The sequence below is a fragment of the Callorhinus ursinus genome, unplaced genomic scaffold (genome assembly GCF_003265705.2).
Source record: "Callorhinus ursinus isolate GAN/ISIS: 27379988/994484 unplaced genomic scaffold, GSC_fseal_2.0 scaffold6, whole genome shotgun sequence".
Taxonomy (NCBI): domain Eukaryota; kingdom Metazoa; phylum Chordata; class Mammalia; order Carnivora; family Otariidae; genus Callorhinus; species Callorhinus ursinus.
In genome coordinates this window covers 5,038,892-5,059,033 of record NW_027397068.1, presented here as the reverse complement: position 1 = coordinate 5,059,033, position 20,142 = coordinate 5,038,892, and the positions used below count along the sequence as shown (strand labels likewise).

At 34.8% G+C, this 20,142-nt stretch overlaps 1 protein-coding gene across 3 annotated transcripts in view; it reads left to right on the top strand.

Moving 5' to 3' along the window:
* IBTK (inhibitor of Bruton tyrosine kinase) overlaps positions 1–20,142 on the top strand; it is a 108,178-nt gene that overhangs the window by 39,983 nt on the left and 48,053 nt on the right. For 2 of the 3 annotated variants that reach the window (XM_025861787.2, XM_025861770.2), the window contains exons 10-17: positions 4,824–5,001; positions 7,691–7,868; positions 9,064–9,663; positions 10,807–10,893; positions 11,715–11,797; positions 11,883–11,920; positions 12,368–12,464; positions 19,763–19,864. In XM_025861787.2, coding sequence (XP_025717572.1) covers positions 4,824–5,001; positions 7,691–7,868; positions 9,064–9,663; positions 10,807–10,893; positions 11,715–11,797; positions 11,883–11,920; positions 12,368–12,464; positions 19,763–19,864 — 1,363 coding nt within the window. The remainder of the gene's footprint in view (positions 1–4,823; positions 5,002–7,690; positions 7,869–9,063; positions 9,664–10,806; positions 10,894–11,714; positions 11,798–11,882; positions 11,921–12,367; positions 12,465–19,762; positions 19,865–20,142) is intronic. The other variant, XM_025861778.2, reaches the window with a different exon arrangement.

The window sequence follows — 20,142 nt, the reverse complement described above, 5'->3', positions numbered from 1 at the left end:
ATACTCTGAAGAGTTTTGATCAAGAAAGGATGCTGTACTTTGTCAAACGCTTTTTCTGCATCTATTGAGAGGATCATATGGTTCTTGTTCTTTCTTTTGTTAATGTATTGTATCACATTGATTGACATGCGGATGTTGAACCAAACTTGCAGCCCAGGGATAAATCCCACTTGGTCGTGGTGAACAATCCTTTTAATGTACTGTTGGATCCTATTGGCTAGTATTTTGGTGAGAATTTTTGTATCCGTGTTCATCAAGGATATTGGTCTGTAATTCTCCTTTTTGATGGGGTCTTTGTCTGGTTTGGGGATCAAGGTAATGGTGGCCTCATAAAATGAGTTTGGAAGTTTTCCTTCCATTTCTATTTTTTGGAACAGGTTCAGAAGAATAGGTATTAATTCTTCTTTAAATGATTGGTAGAATTCCCCTGGGAAGCCATCTGGCCCTGGGCTTTTGTTTGACGGGAGATTTTTGATAACTGCTTCAATTTCCTTAGAGGTTATAAGTCTGTTCAGGTTTTCTATTTCTTCCTGGTTTGGTTTTGGTAGTTGATACATCTCTAGGAATGCATCAATTTCTTCCAGATTATCTAATTTGCTGGCATATAGTTGCTCATAATATGTTCTAATTGTTTGTATTTCTTTGGTGTTGGTTGTGATCTCTCCTCTTGCATTCATGATTTTATTTATTTGGGTCATTTCTCTTTTCTTTTTGATAAGTCTGTTAAGAGGTTTATCAATCTTGTTAATTCTTTCAAAGGACCAGCTCCTAGTTTCGTTGATCTGTTCTACTGTTCTTTTGGTTTCTATGTCATTGATTTCTGCTCTGATCTTTATTATTTCTCTTCTCCTGCTGGGTTTAGGCTTTATTTGCTGTTCTCTCTCCAGCTCCTTTAGGTGTAGGGTTAGGTTGTGTATTTCAGACCTTTCTTGATCTTGAGAAAGGCTTGTATTGCTATATACTTTCCTCTTAGGACTGCCTTTGCTGCATCCCAAAGATTTTGAACAGTTGTGTTTTCATTTTCATTTGTTTCCATGGATTTTCTTAATTCTTCTTTAATCCTGGTTGACTCATTCATTTTTTAGTAAGATGCTCTTTAGCCTCCATGTATTTGAGTTCTTTCTGACTTTCCTCTTGTGACTGAGTTCTAGTTTTAAAGCACTGTGGTCTGAAAATATGCAGGGAATGATCCTAGTCTTTTGGTACTGGTTGAGACCTGATTTGTGACCTAGGATGTGATCTATTCTGGAGAATGTTCCACGGGCACTAGAGAAGAATGTATATTCTGTTGCTTTGGGACAGAATGTTCTGAATATATCTGTGAAGTCCATTTGTGAAGTCCATCTGTGTCATTTAAAGTCTTTATTTCCTTGTTGATCTTTTGCTTAGATGATCTATTTCAGCGATGGGGGTGTTAAAGTCCCCCACTATTATTGTATTGTTGTCAATGTGTTTCTTTGCTTTTGTTATTAATTGCCTTATATAATTGGCTGCTCCCATGTTCGGGGCATAGATATTTACAATTGTTAGATCTTCTTGTTGGATAGACCCTTTAAGTAGGATATAGTGTCCTTCCTCATCTCTTATTACAGTCTTTGTTTTAAAATCTAGTTTGTCTGATATAAGGATTGCCACCCCAGCTTTCTTTTGGTGTCCATTAGCGTGGTAAATGGTTTTCCACCCCCTCACTTTGAATCTGGCGGTGTCTTTGGGTCTAAAATGAGTCTCTTGCAGACAGCGTTATCGATAGGTCTTATCTTTTTATCCAATCTGATAGCCTGTGTCTTTTGATTGGGGCATTTAGCCCATTTACATTCAGGGTAACTTTTGAAAGATATGAATTTAGTGCAATTGTATTGCCTGTAAGGTGACTGTTACTGTATATTGTCTGTGTTCCTTTCTGGTCTATGTTATTTTTAGGCTCTCACTTTGCGTAGAGGACCCCTTTCAGTATTTCTTGTAAGGCTGGTTTCGTGTTTGCAAATTCCTTTAGTTTTTGTTTGTCCTGGAAGCTTTTTACCTCTCCTTCTATTTTAAATGACAGCCTAGCTGGATATAGTATTCTTGGCTGCATATTCTTCTCATTTAGTGCTCTGAATATTTCATGCCAGTCCTTTCTGGCCTGCCAGGTTTCTGTGGATAGCTCTGTTGCCAATCTAATGTTTCTACCATTGTAGGTTACAGATCTCTTCTCTCGAGCTGCTTTCAGGATTTTCTCTTTTTCTCTGAGACTCGTAAGTTTTACTATCAGGTGTCGGGGTGTTGACCTGCTTTTATTGTTTTTGAGAGGGGTTCCTTGTGCCTCCTGGATTTTGATGCCTGTTTCCTTCCCCACATTAGGGAAGTTCTCTGCTATAATTTGCTCCAATATACCCTCTGCCCCATCTCTGTTTCTTCTTCTTCTGGGATCCCAATTATTCTAATGTTGTTTTGTCTTATGGTATCACTTATCCCTCGAATTCTGCCCTCGTGATCCAGTAGTTGTTTATCTCTCTTTTTCTCAGCTTCTTTATTTTCCATCATTAGTTTTCTATATTGCTAATTCTTCTGCCTCATTTATCCTAGCTGTTAGAGCCCCCATTTTTGATTGCACCTCATTAATAGCCTTTTTTATTTCAACTTGGTTAGATTTTAGTTCTGTTATTTCTCCAGAAAGGGTTTCTCTAATAACTTCCATGTTTTTTTCAAGCCCAGCTAGTATCTTTAAAATCATCATTCTGAGCTCTAGTTCTGACATTGTACTAATGTCTGTATTGAGTAGGTCCCTGGCAGTCGGTACTGCCTCTTGTTCTTTTTGTTGAGGTGATTTTTCCCATCTTGTCATTTTGTCCAGAGGAGAATAGATGAATGAGAGAACAAAATGCTAATAGGGTACCAACGTCCCCAGAAAATATACTCTAAAGAAATCAGAAAATACCTGAAACCGGGGGAAAAGAAAGGGAAAGAAAGAAAAAAAAAGATAAAAATAAACAAAAACAGAACAAAACAAAAAAAAAACAATATGATCAAATATGATCAGGCTGGTGCATAAATTGGTGCCACACACTAGATTTTGGGTGTATTTTGGTCTGTTAGAAGAAAGTGCCTCCCAAAATTTTAAAGAAAGAAAAGCTTATATATGTACAAAAATAAGGGTTAATATGATGAAGGGATGGAATATGAATGTAAAGATGAACATTTTAAAAGATTTTATAAAAGGAATTGATAAGAAAAGTTTGAAAAAGAAAGTAGAGGATTAAAAAAAAAGAGGGAGAGAATGTGATCAGGCAGGAGACTAGGAGATTTAGGGTATATTTTGATCTGTTAGAAGAAACTGTATCTCAAAATTTTAAAGAGAGAACAGTTTACATATATATGCCAAAAATAAGGTTAACTACTATGAAGGGATAGAATATGACTCTAAAAATGAAAAATAAAAATGTTTTTTAAAAAGGGATTGATAAGATGTTGGTTGAAAAAGAAAAATAAAAAAAAGTTAAAAAAAAGTAACTTTGAAAGACTAAAGAATCATGGTAAAAAAGCCATGAATTCTATGTGCAGTATTCCCCTAGTGCTGGAGTTCTGCCGTTCTCATTGATTGGTAAACTTGGTCTTGGCTGGTGGTTCTTGCTGATCTTCTGGGTGAGGGGCCTTTTGCCGTGGTTCCCAAATGTCTTTGCTGGAGGTGGAATCGCCCTGCCCTTGCTGGTCCGGGCTAAGTAATCTGCTCGGGTTTTCTCTCGGGAGCTTTTATCCCTGCAAACTTTCGGTACAGCTATGGAGGACGAGAGTGAAAATGGCGGCCTCCCAATCTCTGCCGGAGGAGCCGAGAACTCGGGGCCCCACTCCTCAGTGTGCCTCCAGAGAAAAGCAGTCAATCACTCTCGTCTCCCCGGTCTCCGGCCACACTCTGCTCACCCGGCCTGTGACTGAGCGTTTCTATCTCTGGCGCACGACCCGGTGTGGAGTCTTCAAACCCAGTAGATCCCTGTGGTGCGCTCCCGCGCTGCTCCTCCTGGGAGAGGTAGGGGAGTCTCTCCGGATCTGCTTCGTGTTGGGTCCCTGCTGGAAGCGCAGGGGCCTGACTGTGCCACGGATCATGGTTTACAGCAACCCCGAGCTGAGAGCCCGCACCTCGGCTCTGTCTCTGCAGCCGGCTTCCCTGCTCCGAACCTGGGAGCTCTGCCGCACTCAGGCACCCCCGGTCTTTCTGTGACCCCGAAGGTCCTCAGACCACCTTGTCCCATGAGGGTTCCACCCCCACCCCTGCTTAGCCACTGGAGCGATGTCCCTCAGCAGAGCTGACTTCTAAAAGTTCCGATTTTGTGCTCCAGGGTTCTATCACTTGCCAGAAGCAGCCAATGGACCCCCCCTCCCCTGCCATCTATCCTCCCAAATACTGCCTCGGATTCACTTGTCGGCGCGTCCTACCTTCCAGAAAGTGGTCGCTTTTCTGTTCAGAGTTGTTGCTATTCTTTTCTTCGATCTCCTGTTGAGTTTGTAGGTGTTCAGAATGGTTTGATCCCTATCCAGGTGAATTCCTGGGACCAGACGAAATCCAGGTCTCCTACTCTGCCATCTTGCTCTGCTGAACCTGAATATTACTTCTTAAGAGGATTGTCTTTGAAATATTTTTAATGCTTCATATTTGCTTGATGTAGTTTTTATGAAAGATACAGTTCTTTAAAAATAAATTGATTTTTATAGTATCTTTTTCTGTGAAAGAATGAACACGGAAACATTATTCAGAGCTTTTGTTTTAGAGATATTATCTTGCAGTTTCCATTTTCGATTGTTCAGATGTATGGGAATATATATTCTAATGTAATTTGGGCTTATTTTAGGTATTTTGCTGGAGATCATTCAGCAGTTCTCTGAAGCAGTGTCGATGGGCCTATCCACGCCAGGTCTTCATTTCTGACATTGCTTTAAATAGAAAAGACATTTTATTTGTCACACAAGATGGAGAAGGATTTAGAGGGAAATGGTTTGAAGAAAAAAAAAAGAATTCTGAAAAGAAAGGTGAGTTCATATATGTGAATAGTGCATAAAGTACTTTTCAGTTAACCTTTAATTTCACAGGTGTTTATCATTAGGTTTGACAAGTGTTACTAAGGTTTTTACCCTTAAGTCTCCTATTTTGATTTTGGTTTGTGTGTGTGCAGGTAAACAGTGATTTCAATTCACTTAAGTCTGGTTTTCAACCATTTATCTGTCTCAGTATATCCTGAGGTCATGGTGCATTCTTATCAGTAATAGTAGATCACTACTTGGCTCTAGGGCCAGGGAAGTATAAAGTTTAAAGAAAAAACTTCCCAGATGCTTTTAAACCATCTTCCAAGCTCCATTTTTTTCTCTTCTAACCTAAATTGAGAATTGAGTGGCTTATACTATATATATATCTATTTTTTTCCCCACTTGTATATTTAAAATTAAAGTTTTAAAAGGTAGATTTCATGGCTTAAAGGGAAATTACAGGAAGAATAAAATTTTTACATTAGAATTTTAAAAAATAAAAGTAGTAGAATTAAGCAGTTGCTGAATAGATATGTTTTATTTCATTACTTGATGAATATAAAGGATAGCTTTAAGATGCCACCATTGAAAATAGAAGTTATTCATTATATAGTTCATTCTTATTATAAATTTATAAATTTTTGAATTACTTGAATTGTTTTTTAACTTAGGTTACCAACTTTTTTCTTTCATCCATAATTATTATCTGTTGATTTTTCTTCTGGAAAAACTAGAATTCATTTACCTCTTCATAGTTCATTGGTCCCACCCTGGCCCTACTCACATGGACTACTGCAAAAAATAGGTTTTCCTTATTTGTACTCTTACTTCTTATCTGTTCTTAACAACTGATTATCAGAATGATCTTTTAATTTAAGATCAGATTCTAATATTCCTGTGTTTAAAACTCTTTAATGGTTTCTTCACTTCCTGAACATTTTCCTGAAAGCTCCTGCTCTGACCTTTGTCTGTGTCTCTGAACTCCCTTTCATTTACCACTCTCCAGTCACATTGACCTTCATGTTTTCAATTTTGTTTAGTAGTCCTAAGGCTTTTTCTATTTTTTCACATCTCAGCTTTATTTATACTTCATCAGAGATATTTTCACAGATCCCTCAATCTAAATTGAAGTACCCTGTTTCACTTTTCATATTCCCTTTGTATTTTCATGATGCAAGTCATTTTTGCTTGTTTTTATGGATTTATCTTTGTGATTAATTTTTCTAATGCTTGCCTCCTATCAGACTCTAAGATGGCAAGGACCTTGACTGTTTCACTGTATCCTTAGCATTCAGTATATTTCCTGACACATAGTAGTCCCTCATTAAGTCATCTGTTAAATGAATAAATCAGTTATTGTATGCTAAGACATATATAAGGAACATTTATAATTATTCAGAAAATTATAAGCATGTTCTTCAAAATCATAAAGCCACAGTGAAGTGATTAATGATTTGTTGTATTTTTTTTCTTCTAGATTATGCAAGTTGTGTAAACATTTAAAGTAGATTTACTAGGTGTCAGATACAGGGCTACGCTTTATTGATAACAACATATATGTAAGATAGGCCCGTGTTCAGACATTTGTAAGTTTGTAGGGACAATAGACATATACATAACTATTTACAGTTTACAATTACTAATATGCATATGTTAGGTTTTTTGAGAGTGTAGAAATTGCAATAACTGAGTGTTTGGGGGAAGATTAGTGAAACCCCATAAGACTGAAATAGAGTGAATTTTAGAGAGTAAACAAAATGCAGGTTTGACTTGTAAATGTTGGAAGTCATGGAATTGTATCTTACTCAGATTTAGTGGTCTAAAACTGAATTCATGATCTCATGCTCCCACATTTGCTTTTTGATGTTTTCTAAGTAAATGGTTACCTTTGACATCTCACATCCCCCCACCCCTATAGCCGACCAGTCACCAAGTTTTGTCACTTCTGTCTCAAATATTTCTGAAATCTTTCCACTTTTCTCCACTTTTATTGCTACAGCGTCAGTGTATGTTATTCATTCCTTTTTTTGGACTCTTATTAAAGTTTCCTAAATGATCTCTTTGTCTTTATTTTTAATTACTTTCAATATTCTTCCTATTGCAGCCAGAATCATTTCTTTGCATGCAAATTTCATACTTTTGTTTCATAGCCTTAATCCAACTTGTAATGATATAATCATTTGTTTAAGTGTCTGTTTTCTGTGCTAGATTGTGTACTCCGAGATGGTAGGGACATGCTTGTCTTGTTCACTACTGTATCATTAGGGACAGACTGATGATCACTGTATCACAGTAGCACAATGTGGTCACTCAGATATTTGGAAACAAATGAACATGCAAATTATGAAAATGCCCAAGTTTACATATTTTTAATCTAAGCTGAGGAATTTTAGAAGCCAGTATAACACTAGATTTGCTTTTTAGAAAGAACTTTGGTTGCAGTGTGGAAGATGGTTTGTTGAAAGGGATAAAATCATGGATAATTGAGAATTGACTAACCAAAATTCCCTGTATAATGCCTGTACATAGGGTGCAAAATATGTTGAAGAGAGAGAGGATATAGTTCTTCAAAAGGACTTATATATGAAAGATATTTCCATGTTTTAATTGTTTTTCTGTTTTCTTTACTACTAAACCATTTTAAGAGTTTCAGTAAAGCCTCCATTAATGGAAGTTTGTTTATTTTTCTTTTTAGCAGAGATTTTATCAAATCTTCATAATTCCTCATCAGATGTGTCTTGTGTCTCTGATATAAATAGTGTATATGAAAGAATTCGACTTGAGAAACTTACTTTTGCCCATAGAGCTGTTAGTATCAGCACAGACCCAAGTGGATGCAACTTTGCAATCCTGCAGTCAGATCCTAAAACAAGGTACACTTGTATATATTAAATTTCATTTTTGGAAGGAATAATCCCTGGGCTTTCTTTTGTTTTTAGTAGCTCCTGGAGCAAATTTAATTGAAATGCTTTTGCCAAGACTTGTAGAGGCTTTAGACATAAAATAATGTTACTTGGATAACTCAAAGGTGGAATTTGTTATAGTGGGAATGATAAGTGTTTCTCTTAGTTTGTAAACTGATATTTATTGAAAACATTGAAGATGTATATGCACAAAATTTATATCTTAGTACTTTATGATGTACTCTAGGTTCTCAGATTCTGAGAAATATAAAAAATAGTTTGCAAAAACTTCTAACACTTGAAATTAACAAAAGAAGAGGTCGTATAGAGTGATCTGTAGGGTAGTGTGAATCTCAGTGCCAGTCCTCTCTAAGTCACATTAGTAGAGAGATGACAGGTTAAGATAAATATCAAGGGTCCTATTAGAAAGAAGTCCTAGAAGTAGGCTGACCATCCATACTGGTTTGCCTAGGTCTGTCCCATATTTAGCACCCAAACTCTCATCTACTGGGAAAACTCTCAATCCAGGGCAAACCAGGAGGATTGTTTTCCGTACCTGGAAGGGTGAAATGTGGATTGGGAAGGTGTGATAACCATCTTAGGTACTGAAAGAACCAGCGTTATGGACTGATTGTATGTCTGTATTTGTATTTATCTTTATCTTTACTTCCTGAGTTTCTAACCTGTTCTGGTATTTGACCTGAAGTATTTGCTCAGTTCTTTGTATATTTGGTTTTCTTCACTTAAAATAAAAGGATAAAGGATAAAATAAAAGGATACAAAAGGTTGAGAACTGTACTCTTTTTTTCGATGTTTTTAATTTTATAGTCATTTGTGTTTAGTTATAGTCATTTAAAAAGTTTCTATGAAATGGTCATTTGAATTTATATTCTTGTGTTTCTTTGTGGAAATAAAAAACACTGCTTTCAAAGGAAAACTTAAATCTTGTCATTTTAGTTTGGGAGAAAAATATAAAAAGGAATAAAAACATTTTTGAAATATGATACAGTATCTAAGACTTTGCAATATTCTTATATTTTAGGAAACGCCAGGTTTAAAATCTTATAAGTTTAATAACTAAAAAAGAAATTGTACTTTAAAAGGAGAATTGACTAGGGATGCTTTTTTTTCATGAAAGTAAAAATGATTTTTGTTTCATTTCTAGCCTTTATGAAATTCCAGCTGTATCGTCATCATCCTTTTTTGAAGAGTTTGGCAAACTCTTAAGGGAAACAGATGAAACGGACAATATACATGATGTGACATTTCAAGTTGGCAATAGAATTTTCCCTGCACATAAATATATTTTGGCAGTGCATTCTGACTTTTTTCAGAAATTGTTTCTTTCAGATGGGACCTCTTTAGACTTTACAGATGTTTACCAGAAAGATGAAGATTCTGCAGGATGCCATCTCTTTGTGGTAGAGAAGGTTCATCCTGACTTGTTTGAGTACCTTTTGCAATTTATATACACAGATACTTGTGATTTTTTAATTCATGGCTTCACACCAAGAATAAACTTAAACAAAAAGCCAGAAGAATATCAGGGCAGTATGAATTCTCATTCAAATAAAATGAATTGCCATGAAGATAATCAGAAGTCAGCATTTGAATTTTACAGAAGTAATCAAGCTCAAACAGTTAATGAAAAGCAGAAAAGCAAACCAAAATCTTCCAATAAAGGGAAAAATATTGGGGAAGATGATCCTGTAAGAATGTTGCAAAATGTTGCAAAGAAATTTGGTTTCAGTAATTTGAGTAGTAGGTATGCCTCCTCCTTAATATCTATTCTTGAACCTCATTATGTCCTTTTAAAAATTTTTCTCTTTTTCTTTGCTAGTCCTCTTCTCCCCTCCCTCAACTCCTTCGTTTTTAGATATGTTTTTTCTCCAATTTCTGCTAAAAGTATCTCTGTAGGACTCCCTGGATTAAAACTGTGGAGGCTCTTAGTGGGTTTGAACTCTACATGGTGTTTGTGTAACAGGGATCTGGAATGGTAGGCAGTGTGGTATACTGGAAAGAGTACTATCTTTGAAGTTAGACCTATATGCCTCCTAGCATATATGCTATGCTATATGACTAGCTGGGGCAGATTTCTTAGTTTCTTTGAACTTCAGTTTCTCAGTATATAAAAGGGAGGAATAATAGTGATCTCAAATTGTTGGTGTAGTTCTGTCTTATAGCATGTGTAAAGTGCCTAAGACAGATTTGTCATATAAACCAGATTCTTTGGAATTCTCTCTTTTTTTAAGGTAAGTATGTTGCTTGTGGCGGTATAACCTAATATGTGGGGTAGGAGTAGAGGAGGAGCATGTATCAAGTTTCCTGTTAAAAGCACCCAAGGGCTTTGTGCTATGGCTTTGATGTTTTTTGTCAGTAATTATATTTAATGTGCAGTTGACCCTTGAAAAACATGGATTTGAACTACGCAGATTCACTTGTATTAAGATTGTTTTATGATAAATTCAGTATAGTACTGTAAAAGTATTTTCTCTTTATGATCTTAATAACATTTTCTTTAGCTTCTTTTATTGTAAAAACAATATGTAATGCATATAACATACAAAGTGTAAGCATACAAATCTACTATTTATGTTATTGGGAAGGCTTCCAGTCAACAGTGGGTGTTAGTTAAGTTTTGGGGGAGTCAAAATTATATGCAGATTTCAACTCTGGGGGGGCGGGGCGTAGTGGTGACTCTAACTCCTGCACTGTTCAAGGATCAACTGTACTTTGAAGTAAAATTGAAGGAGAATATATGGTACTCCTTTAATGCAGAGTAGAGTTTGTTGAGATACTTTTCAAGGTGATATAAATTATATAATTATGTTCAGATGTAAGGTAATTTGTTGGATTTCTGTTGTTTGTTTTGGTCCATCAACTGCTAATTTTTATCTATTCTTGATAGGTTAGATGGAGTCAAATTTGAAAATGGAAAAATTAATGTTATTGAGAAGAAACCTGGTATTAAATCAAAGCTAAACCAGAAAAAATGGTAAGTTAGGAAATGAAGATAAACTTTTCATCTCTAGATTTTGAGACCTAAGTGTGAAAACAGAGCTGTTCTTACTGACATATGAAGCAAAATATATGAATAGATACCCTTTTATCTTTACTAGTCTTCGTTTCTAGAAATGTTGGAGAGATGTTGAGATAAATGGATAAAGTATTAACTGCTCAATAAGACATTGAAACAGTTCATTTTTAAATTATTTTCTAATGAAAAAAATTTTAATTTTTATTTTTCCTTGCCCAAATTTTGTATTTTTCAATATGTAGGAAATGATGTTAACCCAAAACCAAACTGACTCTTCATCATTATGATTTCCTTTATTATAAGCTTTTTCAGTAATAAATAATAAATATACTATTCTAAATATGTTATTAAAAATTTTTGTTTTTAGGTAGGGGAAAAGTTTTGGAGAAAGAGAAACTGGAGATATCTAGACTTGTGCATTAGCAAATAATAGGTTGTAAAAAGAAGTGAATTAAAGACCTTTGACTATGATGTCACTTACTATTATATTATTAACACTTGGTCTGTAATGCAAAAGGAAAATTAGAAGAAAGACTTTTTTTGAATATTTATCTGTATTCGGTTCCTTTTAAATATTATCTTTATTGTAAGGCCCTTATTATCTTTCCTCAGGTGGAAGGAGATGAAGTATTTTATTTGTATGTAAAACCTCAAGTTGTTTGTTCTCTGCTGTCTTTAAGAGAAAATCAACTTAAGCCAAATCCTATAATAAGTTTTCTATTTGCTAAATATGTAAAGAAATCACTCTCACTTCAATTAAAAAAAATTTTTTTTTTCAGTTCATTTCTATGTGATGTGACCATGAAATCAGTGGACGGAAAGGAATTTCCTTGTCATAAGTGTGTTCTTTGTGCTAGACTTGGTAGGTATACTTTTTATTAGTTGCTGATTTATTTGTTTTAGTATTGTTTCACTGTTCTAATGAATTGTACTTTTTCTTCTCCCAGAATATTTTCATAGTATGCTGAGTAGCTCATGGATTGAGGTAAGATTTAAGTTGAAGCCACATGGCTGGTAAACACACTTTTTTTATTTTTGGGAGATTACATACTAAAGAAATTCAGAATGGGAACCTGCTATTTTAACTCAGTTTTACTTTTGTTTTAAACTTTATTTATGCTCTAGCCTTCTGGAAAATAGCAACATTTATAATTAAAAATTGTTACAGAAAAGCTTTTTAGGTCAGAATTTCCCCTTTATTATTGGGATATGTGTTTGGAATACCAGTGTGATTGGTTTTTGTTTCAATTTTTCTTGATTGTCCATGTTACAAGTCTTTTTAAAATTAAATGTATGTCATTCTAGGTTTGTGTTTTATAAATGTTATGTTCTTTTGCATTTGATGTGATTCCTTTTCAGAGTTTTCTGTTCCAGTCAGAATGCAGTAGTTTTTTGTAGTTTAAAATTAATTATTTTACTTCATTTTATTTAGGCTTCCACTTGTACAGCTCTGGAAATGCCAATACATTCTGACATACTGAAAGTTATTTTGGACTACCTCTATACTGATGAAGCTGTGGTGATAAAAGGTATTAATAAGAGGACGTTTTAGATATTTAAGACATAATTGAGTAATGGCAAAATCAACATGAATCATAATATCTACTCTAATTGAAATAAGCCATCAACAGAGGCTTAATTTAGAATCAGCAATAGGAATGTTTACTAATATTAAAGAAGTGGAAAAATAAAATTTTCAATACCTATGTGAAAATGAACTCTATAAAGATTATATGTCATGGTTGAGATTAGATTTAACAGTCTCATACACAGCTACTTCTATGATTGAGATGAGGAACTGACAATAGAGAATAGTTTTGACAAATACTTTACAAAAGTTTTTTTCTTGTTTTCCCCCTTGTGATAATATCTCTGAAGTAAAAGAAACAGACTAGAATTGGATCAAAATTTATGGAGAGATTGCATTTATATACTTTTTCAAGTAATACACCAATGTTTTAGTTACAAAGTGTCTTCAGTCAGGCCTGGTGGGCTACTGTGTTTAATTGTATGTGTATACCACATTCTTTTTATCCATTCATCCCTCAGTGGACATTTAGGCTGTTCTATATCCTCACTGTTGTTAATTATGCTTCAGTGAACATGGGAGTGCAGATATGTCTTCAAGATCCTGATTTCAATTCCTTTGGCTAAATATCCAGAAATGGGATTGCTATATCATATGGTAGTTTATATTAATTTTTGGAGGAACCTCCATACTGTTTTCCATAGTGGCTGTAGCATTTTACACTACCACCAATGGTGCACACAAGTGTTCCCTTTTCTGCACATCCTTGCTAACACTTACCTTTTGTTTTATTAATAATAGCCATTCTAACAGGTGTAAGGTGACATCTCATTGTGGTATTGATTTGCATTTTCCTGGTAATTAATGACATTGAGCATCTTTTCATGTACCTGTTGGCCATTTGTATGTCTTTTCTGGAGAAATATCTATTTAGCTCTTTTGCCCATTTTTTAGTTATTTGTTTTCTTTGCTATTGAGTTGTAGGAAGTCCTTATATATTTTGGATATTAATCCCTTATCTAATGTGGTTTGTAAATATTTTCTCCCATTCCAAAGTTTGCCTTTTTGTTTTGTTGTTTCCCTTTGCTCTGCAGAAACTTTGTAGTTTCATGTAATTCCACTTGCTTATTTTGCTTTTGTTGCATGTGGTTTTGATGTCATTCAGAAAATCATTGGCAAGACTAGAATCTTTACCCTGTTTTCTTCTAAGAGTTTTACAGTTTCAGGTCTTTTGTTTACATCTTTAATCCATTTTGAGTTGACTTTAGTATATAGTGTATGTCCAGTTTCATTTTCTTGCATGTACATGTTCAGTTTTCCTAATACTCTTTATTGAAGAGGCCATCCTTTCCCTATTTTGTATTCTTTATACCCTTGTTGAAGATTAATTGACTCTAAAATGAGGGTTTATGTCTGGGCTCTTTATTCTGTTCCATTGGTATATATGTCTGCTTTTAATGGCAATACATTAATATTTGATTACTGTAGCTTTGTAACATAATTTGAAGTCAGGAAGTGTGATGTTTATAGCCTTGTTCTTTCTCAAGATTACTGTGACTATTTAGGGTTTTTTTGGTTCCATATAAATTTTAGGATTACTCTATTTCTGTGTAAAATGCCATTGGAATTTAGATGGGATTTTATTGAATCTGTAGATTGTTTGGGTAGAGTGGACATTTTAACAGTATTCCTTTAGTCCATGAACATGGGAAATCTTTCCATTTATTTTTGTCTTCAATTTCTTTCATCAGTGTTTTATAGTTTTTAGAGTACAGATCTTTTATCTTCTTGGTTAAATTTATTCCTGAGTGGTTTATTCTTTTTGATATAATTGTGAAAGAGATTGTTTTCTTAATTACTTTTTTGGATAGTTCATTGCTTGTGCCTAGAAAAGCAACTGATTTTTGTGTTGATTTTGTATCCTGCAACTTTACTGAATTTGTGTATTATTTCTAATACATTTTTGATGGTGCATTTAGGGTTTTCTAGAATTAGATCTTGTCATCTGCAGAGACCTTTTTACTTCTTCCTTTTCTATTTGGATGACTTTTATTTTTTATTTATTTATTTATTTTTTGCCTCATTACTCTTGCTAGGACTTCCAGTACTATATTGAATAGCAGTGGCATGAGTGGGCATCCTTGTCTTGTTCCTCGTCTTAGACAAATAGCTTTCAGGTTTTTACTGTTGAATATGATGTTAGTTTTGGACTTGTCATAGATGGCCTTTATTATGTTGAGGTACATTCCTTCTCTACCTAATTTGTTGAAAGTTTTTATCATGAATGGATGTTGAATTTTGTCTTACACATTTTCTGCATGTACTGAAATAATCATACGATTTTTGTTCTTTATTCTGTTAAGATAGTATCACATTCGTTGATTTGCATGTATTGACCTTGCTCCCAGGCATAAATCCCACTTGATCATGGTGTATGATCTTTTTAACATGCTGTTGAATTTGGTTTATTAGTATTTTATTAAGGATTTTTGCAGTTATGTTCATCAGGGATATTTTTTTTAAAGATTTTATTTATTTATTTGAGAGAGAGAGAGAATGAGAGATAGAAAGCATGAGAGGGAAGAGGGTCAGAGGGAGAAGCAGACTCCCTGCTGAGCAGGGAGCCCGATGTGGGACTCGATCCCGGGACTCCAGGATCATGACCTGAGCTGAAGGCAGTTGCTTAACCAACTGAGCCACCCAGGCGCCCGCCTCAGGGATATTGTACTGTAATTTTCTTTTCTGGTAGTGTCCTTGACTCCTTTTGATATCAGGATAATCATGGCCTCATAAAATAAGTTTGGAAGTGTTCCCCCCTCTTCTTCAGTTTTTTTGGACAAGTTTGAAGAGGATTGATGTTAATTCTTCTTTTAAATGTTTGGTAGAATTCATCCATGAAGCCATCTGGTCTAGGGCTTTTCTTTTTTGGGAGATTTTTGATTATGGATTCAGTCTCCTTACTCTTATTGGTCTATTCAGACTTTCTGTTTCCTCATGATTTAGTCTTGGTAGATCATGTTGTTAGGAATTCATCTATTTCTTCTAGTTTATCCAATTTGTCAGCTTACAATTATTGATAGTATTCTCTTATAATTTGCATTTCTGTGATATCACTTGTAATGTCTCCTCTTTCATTTAGAATTTTATTTTTGGAGGGATCTTTTTTCTTATTCTCCTTAGGGGTTTGTTAATTTTATTTTTCAAACAACCAACTCTTAGTTTTGTTGACCTTTTTTGCTTTTTCTAGTGTCTCTAGGTCATATGTTTCTGCTCAGTCTTTTTTTTTTTTTTTAGAGATTTTATTTATTTGAGAGAGAGAAAGAGAGCATGAGTCAGGGGAGGGGCAGAGGGAGCGGGACAAGCAGACTCCCTGCTGAGTGCAGAGCCCAATGCAGGCTTCAGTCCCAGGACCTTGGATCATGACCTGAGCTGACGTCAGATGCTTAACTGACTGAGCCACCCAGGCTCCCCTCTCTGCTCAATCTTTATTATTTTCTTCTTTCTGCTGACTTAGGGCTTTGTTTCCTCTTTTTGTAGTTCCTTGTTGTGTAAAAACCCTCAGTTCTTTCAAGGTCTTCCTTTTTTGTTAAGGCATTTATCAGTATTTACTTCCTTGTTAGAAGTTCTTTTGCTGCATCCCATAGGTTTTGCTATATTATATTTCCATTTTCATTTGTCTCAAAATATTTTTTGCTTTCTCTTTGATTTCTTCTTTGACTTAGTAATTTCCACATAATTACACTTTTTCCTATTTTCGTCCTGTTATTCTAGTTTTATGCCACTGTAGTTGGAGAAGATACTTGGTATCATTCAGTCTTCTTAAGTTGTTAAGACTTGTTTTGTGGCCTCATATATGATCTATCCTGAAGAATGTTTTATGTGCGCTGAGAAAAATATATATTTTGCTGTTGTGAATGGAATGTTCTGTATATGTGTGTTAGATTCATTTGGTTTGTAGTGTTGGTCAAGTCTGATGTTTCCTGGTTGATTTTCTGTCTCCATGGTCTGTCCATATCTGAACATGAATATCCATATTCAAGTTCTCTTATTACTGTACTGATGACTATTTCTGCCTTCAATATATATATTTTATGTATTTAGGTGCTTCAATGTTGTATGCTTGTTGTATGTATATGTACAACTGTTATATCCTATTGATGTATTGACCCCTTTATTATAATGACCTCTTTGTCTCTTCTATTTCTTACTGAAGCCTGTTTTGTCTGATAGAAGTGTAGCCACTTCACCTCTCCTTCAGTTACCATTTGCATGGAATATTTTTTTCCGTCCTTTCACTTTCAGCATATGTGTTTTCTTAAAGGTAAAATGAGTCTCTTTTAGGCAATATAGAGTTGAATCTTGTTTCTTTATCCATTCAGCCACTTTGTCTTCTGATTAGAGAATTTAATACATTTAATTATTGATAGGTAAGGACTTAATGCCATTTTGTCAGTTGTTTTCTGACTTTTATAGTTCCTTCTTTCTCTCTTATTGTCTTCCTTTGTGATTGAATGATGTTTTGGTAGTGATATGCTTTGATTCCTTTCTCTGTATCTTTTGTGTATTTACTGTAGGTTTTCCCTTTGTGGTTACCATGAGGCTTATGTATAACATATGTAACAGTGTGCATATAACAGTCTATTTTAAACTAATCATGACTTAATTTCCATTGCATACAAAACCTCTACATTTTACTTTTCCCCACTCTGCCATTATTTCTTAAAATATTCTTTATGCCCTTTTTTTCTTTTCTCCTGCAACTCCCATATGTATCTTGATATGCTAGATGGTGATCCATAGGTCTCTTATGCCCTGTTAATTTGTATTTATTGTTTTTTCTCTCTGTTCTTCAGATTGGATAGTTTCAATTGACCTGTAATTTCTGTCTATTCATTGATGTTCTTGATTTCGAGAGACATTATCCTCATACTTTCTTTTAAATTTAAGACATGATTTCCTTTAATTCTTTGGACATATTTAAAATAGCTGATTTAAACTCTATTAGTTCAGCATCTTGGCTTCCTCAGGGACAGTTTCTTTTAGTTGCTTTTTTCCTATATGGGCCATACTTACATGTTTTTTTCATCTTTCATAATTTTTCATAATATAATGTGGTAACTCTTGAAATCAGATTCTCGTCCCTCCCCAGGGTTTATTGTTTGTGCTATTTGTTTATTGACTGTTCTGAACTAATTAATTCTGTAAAATCTCTGTTCTTTGTCTGTGTGACCACTAAAGTTTCTGCTGGGTTAGCTTAGTGGTCAGCTAATAATTAGAAATTTCCTTAAAGGCCTAAAACCAATAAATTCCCAGCCTTTGCCACAGAGTTCTTTGTGTATGTTGGGGCATGCCTTCATTTCTCAAGCAGGCAGTTTATGACTCTGCTTTAGCTCTTACTGTCTGCTTAAGTAGAGCCTCATGTCCAGCCAAAGGTAAAATTTAGGACCTTAAGTTTTTCCTTGGCATGTATATAGTCGTCTGTATGCGTGTGGCCTTCTAGATTCACAGCAGTGTGTTGGAACTTTTCAAAACCCCCTATGGACATCCATATTAGTCAGCTGGAACTGCCATAACAAAATACTGTAGATTAGGTGGCTTAAAGAAAAAAATCATTTTTTTCATAGTTCTGGAGATTAGAAGTCTCAGATTAGGGTTTGACAAGGTTGGTTTCTGGTGAGAACTTTCTTCTTGGCTTATACATGGATGCTTTCTTGTTATGTCCTCACATGACCTTTCCTCTATGCGTGCGTGCATGTGTGTGTGTGTTTAGGGAGGGGGGAGGAGGGAGGGAAATAGATATCTCTTTGCTATCTCTTTTCTTAGAAGGACCCTAATCCTGTTGGACCAGGGCTCTACTCTTATATAACTTCATTTATCCTTAATTACTTCCTGAGAGGCCCTATCTCCATATACAGCCACACTGGAAATTATGTGAATTTTCAGGGAACACAAACATCCGGTCATAACAACATCTCTTTTCCTACCTTTTTAAAATTTTTATTTATTTGTTTTTAAGAGATTGTATTTATTAGAGAGAGAGGGCACAAGCAGGGGGAGTGGCAGGCAGAGGGAGAGAGAAAAGCAGGCACCCCACTGAGCAGGGAGCCTGATACGGGGCTCGATCTCAGGACCCCGAGATCATGACCTGAGCTGAACGAGACGCTTAACCGACTGAGCCACCCAGGTGCCCCCCTTTTTTTAAAAAAACCTTTTTGATCTGCTTCTTGTTTGCTCCATCTGTTATTGTCTTAGTCAGCTTCAGTGTTAAACAGTTGCTATTGATTGTTTTTAATAAATGCCCTGAGGGAAGAGGCTATTCAGACCAGTAAAGCTTTGAGTCAGGTCAAAATAAAGACAAGCCCTGCTAGTGGGATTTCCAGGGAACTGCCAGGCATGTCAAATAATGACAGTTCTTTGATAATGTTGCTTCATAACTCTTCTGCCTCCTTCAATGGCTATAGTTGTTCGTTTCCACTGTGACGGCAGGGTTATTGGTTTTTAAGACTACTGTGGAGGAGGAAAGAGGAGGATTTAAATAGAAAAAGCTACAGTGTCCTGTTGCTCACTGTTCCAATTAAGATTCAGCCATTTTTCTTGAGTCAACATTCCCCAAATTATTGCAAGCCTTTGGCTAATTCCTCGAATTTTGAAAAAGTTGATTTTGACAATTTTCATTGTATCTTCATTGCTTTTGTGGAGAAGAGGAGTTCTGGAAGTAGTCCTTAGTTTGCCATTCAGTGACTTCACCTCTTCCTCCTTTGTTAAAAATGATTTTTCTACATTTTTTTCTTCTTAGTTTTTTTTCCTTCCTAGTGTGGTTTTGTTTTGTTTTGTTTTGTTTTTGTATTTATGTTGGTTATTCTGGCAGTGTCTCAAGGTGATTGCTCAAGGCCATTAGTTTTACTCAGGACTGAGGTTATTTTAAATTAAGGAACTCCTATAGTTTAAAAAGAAAGTGTACACTTTATTTATTTAAAACAAAAATGATTAAGATCATTATTCATCTCCCCCCATATACATGTATATGTTTGTTCTTAACATATGTATCTAGTAGCCTTCTAGACTAAAAAGATAATTCAAGTTGCCCATTTTATGTCCTAGTGTGAACCAGGACATTTTGATGTGTTTCTTTCCAGCTTTCTACTTAAAGGTAGAAAATTCTCACGTTATTACTATTTATCATAGTTGCCATTGCAACATTTAGAAAATAGTCATAATTATCTTTGTTTCTTACTTAGAACTTTTTTCATAGGTATAATGTTTACAAAGTAATAGTTTTGCTTATTTTCTTTTTTTTAGAATCTCAAAATGTGGATTTTGTGTGTAGTGTTCTTGTGGTAGCTGATCAGCTTCTTATAACTCGATTGAAAGGGATTTGTGAAGTAGCATTAACTGAGAAACGTGAGTATTTTTTAATTTGAATATTACTATGTTTTCAGGTTGGTACAGCATTATTCATTGACTTTATTATTCCATTTGTGGTAAAATGCACCATTGTTTTTCTGAATCATGAAAAATGTTAAAACATTTAAGCTATTTTGTGTCATTGTAAGCACATTTCTTATTTCACATGTGTTAATATGTGAAAATATGTACATCTTATAATTGAAATATGTTAAGTTTGAAATGTAAAACCTTGGATGATGAAAATGATAGGAAATTTATTTTGAAATTTCAAA